General features: G+C 42.5%; 2 protein-coding genes across 5 annotated transcripts; both read right to left on the bottom strand.

The window, feature by feature from the left end:
* Positions 1-50: 50 nt before the first annotated feature.
* coq3 (coenzyme Q3 methyltransferase) lies at positions 51-4,552 on the bottom strand. The gene is made up of 6 exons (XM_037273932.1): positions 4,204-4,552; positions 3,856-3,993; positions 3,067-3,166; positions 1,839-2,105; positions 1,414-1,573; positions 51-857 (listed from the first exon to the last, which is right to left on the bottom strand). The coding sequence occupies exons 1-6, from the start codon at positions 4,395-4,397 to the stop codon at positions 682-684; spliced, it is 1,035 nt and encodes a 344-aa protein (XP_037129827.1). The 5' UTR covers positions 4,398-4,552; the 3' UTR covers positions 51-681.
* An 840-nt stretch (positions 4,553-5,392) lies between these two features.
* On the bottom strand, positions 5,393-12,302 carry pnisr (PNN-interacting serine/arginine-rich protein). Of its 4 annotated transcripts, none has more exons than XM_037273530.1 (12): positions 12,197-12,301; positions 11,658-11,751; positions 11,391-11,564; positions 10,053-10,294; positions 9,577-9,739; positions 9,069-9,259; positions 8,843-8,980; positions 8,669-8,768; positions 8,079-8,132; positions 7,388-7,582; positions 6,226-7,294; positions 5,393-5,780 (listed from the first exon to the last, which is right to left on the bottom strand). In XM_037273530.1, the coding sequence occupies exons 2-12, from the start codon at positions 11,743-11,745 to the stop codon at positions 5,747-5,749; spliced, it is 2,448 nt and encodes an 815-aa protein (XP_037129425.1). In that variant the 5' UTR covers positions 11,746-11,751; positions 12,197-12,301; the 3' UTR covers positions 5,393-5,746. The 4 variants fall into 4 exon arrangements, with proteins under 4 accessions (XP_037129425.1, XP_037129426.1, XP_037129427.1 ...); XM_037273531.1 differs by having other exon boundaries at positions 11,658-11,747; positions 12,197-12,275; XM_037273532.1 differs by lacking the exon at positions 12,197-12,301 and having other exon boundaries at positions 11,658-11,765.
* Between the last annotated feature and the right edge of the window lie 1,543 nt (positions 12,303-13,845).

The following is a 13,845-nucleotide window of genomic DNA, read 5'->3' as shown; positions in this document are numbered from 1 at the left end:
CCATAACCTCAATATGCTTTTTTTGTGCGCCACTACTTTTCTTTTTTCCCCCCCTGGATGTAGGTTTTGGGTGGTTGTCATGTTGAAAGATGCATCCATGCCTTGAATTTGATTTTCTTTCTGCATTTTTGACTGATAGTCTGTCAACTACCATAATCTATAACTAACTACAAAATTTGGAGATTCAGAACAGCTTATTTTAAAGTGAGCAAACCAATTCAGGAAGGGATGAAATAATAATTTCCCCATTGTATGAGGTTGGATTCCAACAAAATACATTTAGAGCAATTGAAAACAGCTATCACATCACATCTATTCAGACATCGGACAAAACGTGACTTATTCTATACCATTGCCTTTAGTCGTATTACATAATAGTGGCACGTGAAATGATATCAAGCCTCACAAGCATGTGACTTCCCCCTCTTCCTGCTTCCACGCTAAAAATACTCACGCTTGTGGCAGAAAACCCTATTTAGTGTTTGCATTCTCAACACAAATAACATATTTGGCTCATGTTCAGAATATTCAGTGACTCAAGGAGCTATGAGCATTCAAACACATGCAATGTGGAGCTGCAGCTTTGCTTCTGATGAACTCATTTGCATACCTGTCTGCTGCTTAGATGTGCAAACCAGCACCTGGCTCAAAATAACTTGACCAATGTCTAGATCCAGTGGCTCAGCTGTGTGATGCTGTGGAGTTCTCCGGTTTGCCCATTTTGGGGTCTGAGTTAGGCTCCTCAGCCAATTTGACAGCGTGCAGGGCATAATTGATGGCAGTGCTGTTGATCCAGCTCCAGCCTCCTGATGCTGGATTGTACATCATACCTTGGACCGACTGCACTGAGAAACCATCTGATGGAGGAGGAAGTAAAATGAGGGTCAAAGAAGGCAAAAGAGAAGACAGCGACATGCTGTAAATATTTACGGCTAAATTATGAAAAAGTTGTGCACACTTAATGTTATACAAATGTTCAAATCAACCAAGAGTTTGGAGAAATTAAAATTGGCATCTATTATGCTATATTCCACATACGAAGCATTAAACAGAACACCGTGTTTTGACTAGTTGGGCTGCGCAGAAAGGATTTTTAAAAAGAAAATGTTTGGACTGACTTCCACCTTAACCTGCACAATTAAATATTTTTAAAAAAAAAATGTTTGGACTGACTTCCACCTTAACCTGCACAATTAAATATTTTTAAAAAATGATGAAAGAGGCAAGGCTCATTTTCACATTAGGTACATCATCACTCATCATAATCACTGTGGTTAACTTGTTTTGAACACAATAACAGTTAGGGATATTAAAATCGTAATAAAATCAGGATGGAGGAAATACTTCACAGCACTGTTAAGTAAATGCGGGGGCTATGGCGACGCATTTCTGATGCTCCCTCTGGTAACTTACTGGACTCTAGACGGCGCTCCAGATCTACTGGGCTGATGAACTTTTCCCAGTCGTGCGTCCCCCTGGGAACGATACGCATCAGCTGCTCGGCCGCCACAATAGCCAAGGCATATGACAGGTTGGTTTTATTAATGGTGGTGATGAAGAGTGAGCCGCCTGGCTGCATAGGGACAAGATCAGAAGTGGGAAGTGCTGATCGAGACAGATAATCATACAAATAACTGCATACATGTAGAAACAATGAAGGAATAATCAAAAGGGAGACTTTGAGTTTGCTTTTGAGACTTGCCAACTGCAATTTGAAAAACAAACTAATATATTCCCATTGAGGCACAGCAGAGGGTACCTTAATAATGTCACCATATGTGCCTCAGGGATGCAGAGCAGTAACTGACTTGAGGGAGCAGCTGGAAGCAAGCGCACACCTTCAGCACGTGGCTGCAGCAGATTGCAAATGTTTCCAGGTCAGCCAGATGTTCCACGACCTCGGACGCTACGATGGCATCGAACAGGACGTCTCCGCGGTCCGTCTCTCCTCCCGCCGCATCTGCCGACAGCTCCTCCAGGGTGCACGCCCGATAGCCGACCCGCTCGCCAAGATCGGGGTCATACGACAAATGCAGCTGTGCCGTGCCAATGCTATCCTCCACTGGGTCGATACCTAACACGCTGGCTCCCAGGCGACCAAGAGGCTGGGGGAGGAATGGAGGAGGTGGAGTGGTACAAAGGAGAGATGTATTATTATTATCATTGCGTATGGAAATAAAAAAATAAAATAAGAAATTTGCAAAGACACACACTCGATCATACATACTACTCATGGCTATCTACAACCACATCAGCTTTGTGTTAAATTTAAACAAGCCCAGACATCACATTGACGAAGTAAATTTGGGCGTAAATTGAGACAAGATAATCATTATTTCAGTATTCTTACTTTTGATGTCATTTTGATGTGTTGTAAGATTTTTCTTATGTGGAATGTGTGCCTTGGCTCAAAAAACGCTGGGGAACATTAGTCAGGAGTGATTAGGATTGCAATTTAGTGCCCCCTAACGGACTTAGGCTAAAAATGCAGCCTGGCGTGAACTTCTTAGCCCAAAGCAAGTGTCTAAGACCTAAACTTGATCTTTTGTGATGGGAAGGCTTCCATTGACAAAAATATACAGAGACACTTTCCCAGTTGCATTTGCCACAGACAGACTTTGTGACTTGCTTCCGTGTCGGCATTTAAATGACAGTCAGTGTGAGCCGCATAAATACGGGACCTGATTTTGTCTTTGCGGATCACACAGTGCAGCTAGTACAGCCTCAGCGTGAGTGAAAGCTGAGACAGGCGCTGCGTCTCGACTGAACAGCGATCAACACTAACAAACACATAAACAAATGTAAACGAGCGACTGTCCACTCCACCAAACTGAGACCAGTCATGTCAACAGAAAGCGCAAATTAGACGGACGGTTCAATGTTTATTGTTTAGCGTTATATGTCAGGATGAGCAGTGGTTACTGAAAGCACATTCTCACACTGCGACAGACCTTTGTTTTGTCCGACCAGGCAATCTGACATACAAGAAAGTCATTTGAACAATTGCGGAAAATTGTGTTGAAGGGACCAGCTCTGCACGCATACACATATATAAAACGCCACTACCTCAGTGAGCAGGCCGCCTCCACAGCCGACATCCAGAACTCTTAGTCCGGCAAGTGGTTTTCCAGGATGATGTGCTTTGTGCACATTCAGCAGATTATCTCTGATCAGGAAAATGAGGAAAAAATAATTAAAACATGAATGTTATAAGCAAAGACAACAGAAGACTGCAATCTGAAATGGGAAGAATAATCCATTGATTGGTACGCATTCAGTCGATGGAGTGCAAGGGATGATTCCAAAAGTGCATTCGATCCTTACAGAAGAAAGCACCACAGCGGCATTAACAACATCACAGTAAGAATGGCAGAAGGTGACAACCCTGCAGCAATGGTAAAAATGATGCTGCATCTCATTCAGACATGTCCTCGGGGCAGAAATGCATCAAGCAAATCAGCCACACTCAAAACACGGCCACTGGATCTGTCAGACTGTCACTATGCCGAAACATCAACGGCACCAAAGAGACCATAGTGGGGGTAGAGGAGGAGAGCTGCAATGGCATCCGCGCAGGATGGCTCAAGTCGCGATTATCATGCTCGGCCCCAGCAGCAGATCTTATCAATCAAATCATAAATCAAGTATGCAGTGCCAGGGAAGCTGAAATGCTATTGGCTGCAAATGTGCACATGTGTGGAGGAATCCTGTCATCTTCAATGTGTCTATTATACCACAAGAACAGATGAGCCCCGGTTGTGTTTAGAGTACTTTAGACATTTAAAAGACTACTTGGCTGAGATGTTGGAAGCAGTGCAATTTAAAATAGATAGTACATAATCTGTACAAACGCACCTTATGAAAGGCACTCTCAGGTCATTCATGGAGTGAAGGGCTCTGAACTCGCCATTTTCATCCCACCACTTGCTGGCCAGTGATCGAAACCTTTTCAGCTCATCAGGGTCCACTGTGGTTTGATGGGATGTTCTTGTACTTTGCAGGGGAAAAACACAGATGTCAAAAATAGGGTTGATCATGACAGCATAAAGTTCTCATATATCAGTATACACCTGTAATTTAGCTTAAAGTTCAAACAAGAGAAACATAAAACAACTACCATTGCCAGTTGGATCAATCGTGTTTAATGTTTGTTAATATAAGAGATTCTTTGGCATGCAATGCTACACAACTCCTGCACAGTACCTGAGTTGACGGTGCACAGCATTCGGTTTTGTCCGCTCCGCAACATTCATCTGGAGCCACAGCGTCCGCTGTTGACACACCACAGCCCAACCAGATCGGTGCCGACCCATATGTCTCTGGCTAAGACCGCATAAGGGCACTGCGTTGCAGCAACGCAACCTAACCACGGTACGGCCAAACTTGTTTGCAAGCATGTTAAATGACAAACAGTACTTGACATTCGAGGCTGACAGGTACTTTAATGATAACTGTTCGGACAGAAACAGCAAACGGTACACAAAGGTTCCCGACTTGCATTATTTGTGCTGACACGTGTATTTTTTAGTTTTTCTGATGACTGAGTTGCTCTAAAAAGTTCGTTTCCTTGCGAATAATTACTTCAGGTTTAAAAAAAGAGTTGATAAAAAGAAAAGTACGCATTAAGTATTAACGTCTACGCCACATATTAATTGATCATACTGCATTAAAAATCAATTCTAGTTTTGATTTTTAAAGTACTATTGTCAGTTTTAAGGTTCCCCTTTCCCAATCCCCAAAAAGATATCTCTTCGGTCTCACTGTAGCAACAGGCTGATAACAGTAAACCAGGAGTCACAGGGACCATGAGAAATAATTGCTGAATATTTATTAGGTAATTTTATTCAGGTAATTTGAGCCAATGAGCTTTTTCAGAAATGTGCATCAACATTGTAACCTTTCAATAGCCAAGCAGCAGCAAAAAAAAAACTCAAACACGCTGATGACTTCTTACCTCTGAAAACATGCAATTAGATGCTTACAATAAAATGTTTCAGTCAGTTCATGGATGAAATACCTACTTATCAATTTGTGAGAGAAACGCAAGATGTGCAAAGCATACTTAAACAGTCAACTTTTGAGATATATGCAATGAAATAAGCCACTTGAAAAAGGCAATGCGTTTTAGGTGCATAATGAAATATCACTCCCAAAGCCAGATATCCCTCAACGTTTTCAAACAGTGCTGCACCTCTTGAGCTAGAGGAGAGGGTGGACAGTGCTTTGCTGAAAAAGCACCTTGGCAGTAGTCAAGAAACAGGTTAGCGTCACTATAGCAACCACTGTTGTCATTTTCTCTAGCAACGACCATGGAGTTTCATGACTTCAAACCTTTACACGTAAAATACTACCAACCAGGACAAATAACGGAACACAAATTCACACCCTACAACAATCACATCTTTCTTTTTAATTGATGACTGTAATTTTCATGTTAAGTATAGTCAACATTAGAGACCAATGAGGCGAGAAGGACAAATAGTTTTATTGGACATCGTACAATAACGTTTGGTGGAGAAATCTGTGCATCCTGTTAAGATTTAAAACTATTTGTGTTCATAGTGTCAGCTAAGACTTATGCTTTGCCAATGATACAAGAAAGGACCTCTAGCTTCCTCAGACAAACTTTAAAAATAATATATTTACAATGGAGAAAGAATTGTAAAGGGATGACCACCTACACAACTGCCTCTGTAATGAGACAAGCCACTTGAATGGTGGAATTTAGCGGTGGGGAAGCACATCCTCAGTGTCTGCTACGACGATTGGGGGAATTCGACCTGAAAATGGATGCACAAAAACAGATTAATAATTCGCTCCTACACTCAGATTAAAAAAACAAAGAAAAAAAACATGCAGTATACAGCTATACTGCCTCACCCACCAGATATTCTAAAGTAACAAACACTTTATTCACAAATGACTGTTCTGAAAGTCTACCCTGCAAAACATGCTGTCGGACGTTATGTGTGGATTCCCTTTGACCTACAAAATGGTCCCCAAAGCTTTCTAGCTTGGTCATGTTTGCAAGGTACACTGCAGAAGAGGCCTGCGCACTGCAACACGGGCCAATGTTGAATCTACACAACTGCATTTGATAGTCAGCTTCCCAAAACATTTGTCCATGATTTAAAGATGTCGGTTAAGATGACTTGGGAGAAATCACAATTAGACATACAATGAGAACACAGAATAGGAATGGAAGAGGAAAAAAATGAATACTACCTTGATCGCGACTTAGACTTGTGTTTGCGGCTTGCCTTCTTACCAGACTTGTGCGATTTTTCCACTGACCGTGAGCGACTACGTTTGGATTTCTTAGATTTCTTTTCCTTACTAAGTTCCGGCGTAGGGGATCTGCTTGAATCGGAATTGGACAGTCTCTTGCTAGCTTTCGCTGAGCCCTTTTTGCTGGATTTGCTATCCTGCCTGCTGTACTTGTCACCGTGCGAGTCGGCGTGAGAGTCAGTCTCTCTTCGTTTCTTTAATTTGCCATTTTCCTCACTAACTGAAGGATTGGTCTTTTCTTTAGTCCTTGGTTTCTCCTTCTTTCTTTCGGACTCTCTCTCCTTATCCTTCCTTTTTTTGTCTCTCTCATGGCTACGGCTTCGATCTCGCTTCCTCTCTTCATCTTTGGTGGAGGCCTTCTGTTTGTGTTTGCCGCCGTGACTACTGTCCCCGCAATCCCTGCTTCTTCTCCTGTCTTTCTCTTCCCTGTCCTTATCTTTCTCCTTTGCCCTGCCCTTGTCTCTGCTGCGACTACGGCTATCCTGGGCCCGGGACTTGTCCCAATCTCTGGATTTGGAAATACTCCGGCGGTTTCTTCGTTCTCTGGAGTCGCTGCGGTCTTTCTTACGGTGTCCCGCTCTTTGCTCCGTGCTGCTTCTCCTCCTGTCGCAAATCTTTTCACTACGACGTCTACGAGAGCTGTTGCTGCGACTACGCCTGCGGGCCTTATGGGAAGAAGATCGACTACGTCTCCTCTTCCTTCGAGGGGAAGAGGATTGCGAGGAACTACGAGAAGATGATGACGAAGATGAAGAGGACGACCGACTGCTGCTGCGGCTGGAGGACGATCGAGAGCTGCTGCTGTGAGCGTCGGCTGGGGAATCGCTACCGCTTCTGCCTAATCTCTCCTTCCCCCTGCCCGAATGCCTTCCCTCACTACTCTCGAGCTCACTACGGGACCTACGCTTTTCTACTAAGGGCTCTGGCTGCCTCTCTTTTCCTTCCTCTGACTGGCCCTCATCATATTCAAGCCTTTCTCTGCTCAATCGTTCCTTCACCATCTCCTCTGTAGAGACAAAAAGTGAAAACGCTCGTTATGAGTATGTAAGGAGACAACAAGTAATTATAACTGAAACTTTTGGGGACAATAGCTTCTCACCACGAGCAAGAAGAGCATCCTGAGCCTGTTTTTCTTGGAGCTGTTGCATTTCTCGTTCCTTGCGATAGAAGGCATCCAGCTTCTCCCGGATACGATGGCGCAACTCCTCCTCATCAGTGTCGGAGGATTCTGAGCCTCGAGCGCTGTGGTCGTCCTCCTCAGCACTCTCCTCTGAACCATAGTCACCCAGCCCACCTGCCACAACAGAAGCCCAGTATTTTAGTGTTGGACAATAATTAACATCAAATTCTTGCATTCCATATGTGAAACGATAAATTTTAACTCAGTCATAATTTGTAGGGATGCACGAACTGACCGAACAAAAAAAACAACATTCATCGGTCCGCTGAACAAAACCGGACCCAAGAGCCGCTTGAAATACAAAAACGGTCAGATTGCTGTCACTTTAAGCCAGTGGTCCCCAACCACCAGGCCACGGACCGGTACAAAGTAACAGGAAAGGCGTTTTTTTCGTGCATCCCTAGCAACTTGTAGATCTTAAGTCTAAACAAATATGTAATTGCATGCTTCGATGATAAAAATGGGGAAAAACTAATTTATTTGAAGTTTAACATCTTAAGTTAAATATTTGGGCGATTTGTCCTGCCATCTTCCCCCAAACTATATAATTAATTAACAAAATATATTATGTTTCTTCCCTCCCGCCCGCCGTAATAAAACGGATACTCACTGAGACCAGTCAGAGAAGTCAGTGCACTTGACTGTGCCAGCTGTTTTGCAGGAGCTTTGATTCACATCAACAACAGGAACAACATGTTAAAACACATATTGCCATTCTCTCAAAGGCAAGAGTCGCTAGAGAATGGGTGGGGTGGGGAGGGGGGAGGCGAGGTCACAGATAAAGCACTAGTCACACGAGCTGCCATTGGTAACAGGAGAAAAAAAATAAAGAAAGAAAATGGGAGAAAAGAGAGAGGGTTAACAAACAAACTTCCGTTAGACAATCCACATCAATGCAGTGTGAGGGGAGGGAAAGAACCACTCTGCACTATTGCATCACATGGCTCCTCTCCGTTGGTGGCTGCTGGGCAGCAGGACCTTTAGTGCCATGGACCATGACAGCTTTCAAATGCTCAGCTCTCACTGATGCATTAGCAGAGAATGGTTGGCAATGCCAATTAGATCATATTCCACTTTTTTGATGCCCAGCTGCTGCTACTTTACCGGACATGATTATGGAGCACTTCTTAGAGTCTGTCCAAATGATAACTGTTTGCGTGAAAAGCAAGAATACATTAGCCGGGCAAGATAAGCGCAGACCTCGTGTTGCTTTGCGGTGGACTTCTTTTGCCACATGCTGGATCTCTTCATTGGTGACTTCCAGAAGGATCTCCGTGAGGAGTGTTTTTGTGATGATCATCTTTAAATAGCAAAACAAAAATCCAGTCAGTCGCGCTCTCCCAACTATGACATTATCTGTAATGCAGGACAGACCATTTGGAATTCTTTTTCCTCCTCAGTCATTTCATGCTCACTATCTTCTGCAGGAGGTGACGGGCTCTGTGCAAAAAACTCTTTTTTTACAGGAGGCTTTTCTTCATCATTGTCTTCATTCGCTTCATCATCACTGTCCTGATAAAGACAGAAGAATATAATTTAAACAGTTCCTGAACATTTATGACAAAATGTTAATGTCACCTAAAAAAAACTGTCTGCTTACAAATTTACTCTTTCGCGGGACACGAGGTCCGTCACCCCCTTCATCCACTTCGTGATCCTGGTCATCCTCTTTGGACATTTCAGCACGCTCCTTCTCCATTCGCTCCCGCTCCAGTTTTTTCTGATTTTCTCTGTCCCTCTTCTCTAGCCCCTCTCGGATCCAGGCAGGTAGCGTACGCCGTTTCACCGCATCTGGAAGTGGTCACAGGTCCAAATAAGTGTGCAACATACTACCACTTGACGCTTGCCATTGGCACTCATGGACATGTATTAATCACTCAATATTGCATTTGTTCATATTCGGTAGTTCGGTTCCCGCAATGAATACTCGTTAGAAAATACAAATGTGGAAATTATTTATATTCAAAATACTAAGAGTAACTCTCTGGAAAATTATTTTGCATTTTCATCTTGGAGTTGTAGCACATAAAGCACGGGTAAGCAACTCCGGTCATCGAGGGTCGGCGTCCTGCACGTTTTCAATAGCTGTGTCCAAATTTGCAGTTTACCAAGTGGCGGTGGCGCTTCCTGTTTAATAGGAAGCTGGAGAGGGGATCTGGGCCGCTCCCTGAAGCCAGGTGGTCGGGCATCCCGTCTGTTCTGAGGGGGACCCTGCCAGTATGGGGCGTGGAAGCCAGAAGGCGGCGGGGCAAAAGCTGAAGCAGCTCCATGCTGTTAAGAGACGGCACAAAAGAAATCAAAGTTACATTAAATAATCACTGGTCCAAAATGCTGAATGCCGGGTTGGAGTCGTCTTCTCCTGGAATACTAAATATCCAAAATGACTCACGACTGTGCTGGTTATGTTGTTTGGCTCAAAATCTATGAAAAGAAAACCAAACCATGCTGGATTCCTCAACATGCCAATATCCTTTCAACCGCCTCAAGGAGGCAATGACTGATACACCTTAGATGATTGGATCTGGCAACGTTTTCTATGGAAAACCCAAAAGCTTCAACAAATTTCACTGCCTCATCTGCATACCTGATAATCAAACTGGTTTATGGCCATGGGGGCCATGGCGTAGCTGTCGGGCTGTGCCCCATACCCATGGCTGTTCTGGGGGAAAACCCCACGGTGCGCTTCAGAGTTGAACTCTGCACTGTCCTGGCTGTTGCCATCTTCACTGGGGTTCGCAACATCCATCTGAGCTGAGCCAGGCGGAATCCAGGTTTGTTCAGGAGGTGGTGGAGGGCGCGGTGGCCGTTGGCCATGCATTCCCCATTCTGTTCATGATAAAATACTTTATTAATATAAGTGGTAAACCTAGGCAGGCAGAAACACAAGGGCAGGTGTCTTTGGTGTACACTCCAGAATTAAATAAACTAAAATTTTAACCGCTATTGGAAATCCTGAATATGTTTAATGACACTATACTGATACTGCTATGAGAGAACATAAAGAGATAGATTCAAATAATGCGGTAAACTCAGATACTGTAAGCTGAAAGTGTCTTATGAATCAAATTTACTCCAACAGAAAAATGTCATCACTTCATGAGAATCAAAAAGGATACCTCTTTGGCCCATGTTGAGATCACAAGTACTGTTACAAACAGACAACATTTGAACATGTTCCAAATTTTCTATCGTGTAACAAAATCTTAGTGGCAGCAGCAGTGGAGAGTTCCCTTGGCGGGACACAAAGTCACTAAAGCCTAAAGATTTTTAGGGGTAAATGTCAACATGAAAGCAGCAGTTTACCTTGTATTTATTTACAGGGCTCAAGACTAACATTTTATTTTTGTAGGCGTAAAATTCTCTTTTAAATCAAAAGATCAATTAAAAGATGTTAAAAGATAAAACAAAAGGATCTCATTTTTCAAGATCTGATAGTTCTGTCCAACAGCAACGAATTATAACATATGTGCAGGGTCCACATTAACAGTAACCCCGGGGCCACAACCTAACTGTGTTCACTGATGCTAAGTTGTCTGCTTCGGGACAGATCTCATAAATAAATACATTGACAATAACGTGTTTGCTTTTTGAAGATTTCATATTCAGTATTTTGAGTTGTATCCACTTAAATAAAATAATGGCCATTGATCTTTACACCACGCTGCAGACATTTATTTGCAGTCAAGATCTTCCCATAAGGATTTGAACAAGATATAAAGTGCATAAAATGTCAAATGTTATATTAATTTAGATTTTACATTAAAGGAAAAGCATGCAAAAAGTAATAAATAATAAGTGATACTCATATAAGCTTAGTGTATTATACCATGAATACAAAAGGCCACTGCCAGTTCAGGGAGGTTGGTTCACTGGCCAAAAGGGCTCAATTATTATTGATCTAATTGTGTTCATAGACATGTACCTGGCTGCCACACTCTGCCAAAAGCAGAGTCACCCTGGAAGGACCCACGGTTGCCTTGTGCAGGTTGTTCCAGACCTGGGATGTCCTGTCCATTGGGCTGAATATTAGGTTCTGATCCAGTAGACTCCTTGTGCGCTATCCAAGCTTGTGCAAGGGCAGCCCAGTCTACCTGACCTATGCAGACACATGCATGCAATGAAGGCATACACTTGGTGGTATTCGAAAAATTAATTTAAGTGGAAGGTGCCCACTGCCCTGCTCACTAACCTGGATCTTGCTGGTGCTGGAATGACTGCATCCACTGCTGCTGGCTCAGAGGCCACTGCGGCCAGGGCTGGCCTCCCTGATCCCACATTCCTCTCTAAAAGAGGCAAACTTGATTTACATTTATACCATTAGTGTTGCTGGCAGGACTACAGAGTTGTATGGGACGAGCGTTAGCGTCGTGCTAAAATTAGCTACAATCGATTGGTTGTGGTTGTAAGGCTACATGAAACGGATCATTAGGGAAAAACGCATTGTACAAAAGAAATGACTGACTGCTAAGCAATTAAAATCACGACAGATAAAATAAACTAAGCAACCCGATACACGTACCTGGGTCGAGATTCTGAAGCCAAGGGGGGGTAAACAGGCTAACTGGAGCTCGCTTTAGCCAAGCTAAGAATGACGGCTAAGACGCTGCACTTAGAGCTAGACGGTTGACTATTTCTTCTTTTCCCTCGCGTTCAAACAACGTCTCTAAAGGATGCAATGGCAGAAGCGTAAATCGTGCTAATTTGTGGGGGGGAAACACGTCAACTTACCTTTTCCGAACAATTGCTCTCAGGCGCTGATGATCCAAAATGGCTGCCGTGGGAGAGCAAACCAGTGAGACCGAACGCAAGTTAGTGTTGGCTCGTGAGTGAACGATCAGTTCAAACAGACGACTCTTTTCAGTGAACGAGAGTGAACGGATCACTTCCTACAGTGATTCGTTCTTTTTTCAGTTCATATGACTTCAACCAGTAGGTGTCGGTAATGCCCATTGAAGCTGGTGCCACCTCGCCGTAAAACAAAACGAAGAAGAAAATGACGTCACTTCGACTTGCATTTCCCGTTCACCAACGAACGAATCTGTGAGTGAACGAATCACTCACTGAGTGAATCACTCACTGAGTGATTCGCATTTCCAGTTCACCGCGAGAACGGATCAGTGAGGGAACGAATCCTGGCTTTCCTGTTCGCGAACGAGTCAATGAGTGAACTGCCTTCCTTCACCTGCAACAACAGATCAGTCAGTGAATATGTTGCGTATCTTGGCGTGAACTATGTAAGCCAGAATGTAGATTTACGATTTACTTATAGTAGGTTTTAAATAACGTGTATACATATATATGCCTAAATGTTGTTATTCAATATATCGACTGCAGTTTCACATTTGATTGCTGATTTGAGATGTACTTTTATTATTATTATTATTATTATTGTAATAAACATTTATGTTATAACTTGTTATAACGAGCCAATTATTATTATATATAATAATTTGGGGGGGGGGGGTAGTTGTATTGTTTGATGTGTATGGGTTGTTTCCACTGCATATACATATATAAAAAAAAAATATATATAAAAAAAAAAAAAAAGCCGTATCATTGTGCGTGTGTGTGGGGGGATTCATTGAACGATTTGTTTGAACGAATCTTTTGAGTGAACCGATTCTAAAGGTTCAGTTCACCTAAAAAACTGGAATGCACATCACTAACGCAAGTGTGACACTCCGCCGCTTCCTGTCCACTACTTTTATTTGACACAAAATTTGAGTTGGACATGCTTATTTTACTACTCTAAAATACAATTGAGAAATGGGATTCTTCTTCTTTTTTTTTTTTTTTAAACAATTGGACGACACCATACATGCATAACAAGATTCCATAATGAATTAAGTATTAAAGTGATCTTAACGTTTGATTAATAATAATCAAAAACTTGACGAACTTAGCAGGAAAATGTTTAATAATGATCTCTTTTAATTGTTTCAACCATGACAATACATAGATTTACTTTGAGGGTGACTTCAACATGAATATCAAGCAGGTGCGGTGCTCCGTGGTGGCATGGTCACCTCTGGTCACCCTCGATCTTGGGGAAATTTTTGAAACCCAAGACTTTCCAGTCATTTTCACATGAATGCAGAATGATTAGATCCCTTAATAGTCTGCCACATTCCATTCATACTAACTGTATATTAAAAAAAAAAAAGTTTTAAAATTGATGTGAATATTAAGTCTATAAGAATCTGTCTGGTAAATAATATTTTTACTTTAACAGTAAATGCAATTTATGTTCACATGAAAGCCTAAAGAAAAACGCATGACCACAAACATTTTGCAGTATTTTGTCAATATTTCATAATTGGCGTGGTGTAATTTACAAATATAGTAAAAATTCTACTGAAATTATTTGGGGGGCACAA

Source organism: Syngnathus acus, chromosome 16 (assembly GCF_901709675.1).
Source record: "Syngnathus acus chromosome 16, fSynAcu1.2, whole genome shotgun sequence".
Taxonomy (NCBI): domain Eukaryota; kingdom Metazoa; phylum Chordata; class Actinopteri; order Syngnathiformes; family Syngnathidae; genus Syngnathus; species Syngnathus acus.
The sequence above is the reverse complement of the archived record's forward strand: the minus strand, read 5'-3'. Positions and strand labels throughout refer to the sequence as shown.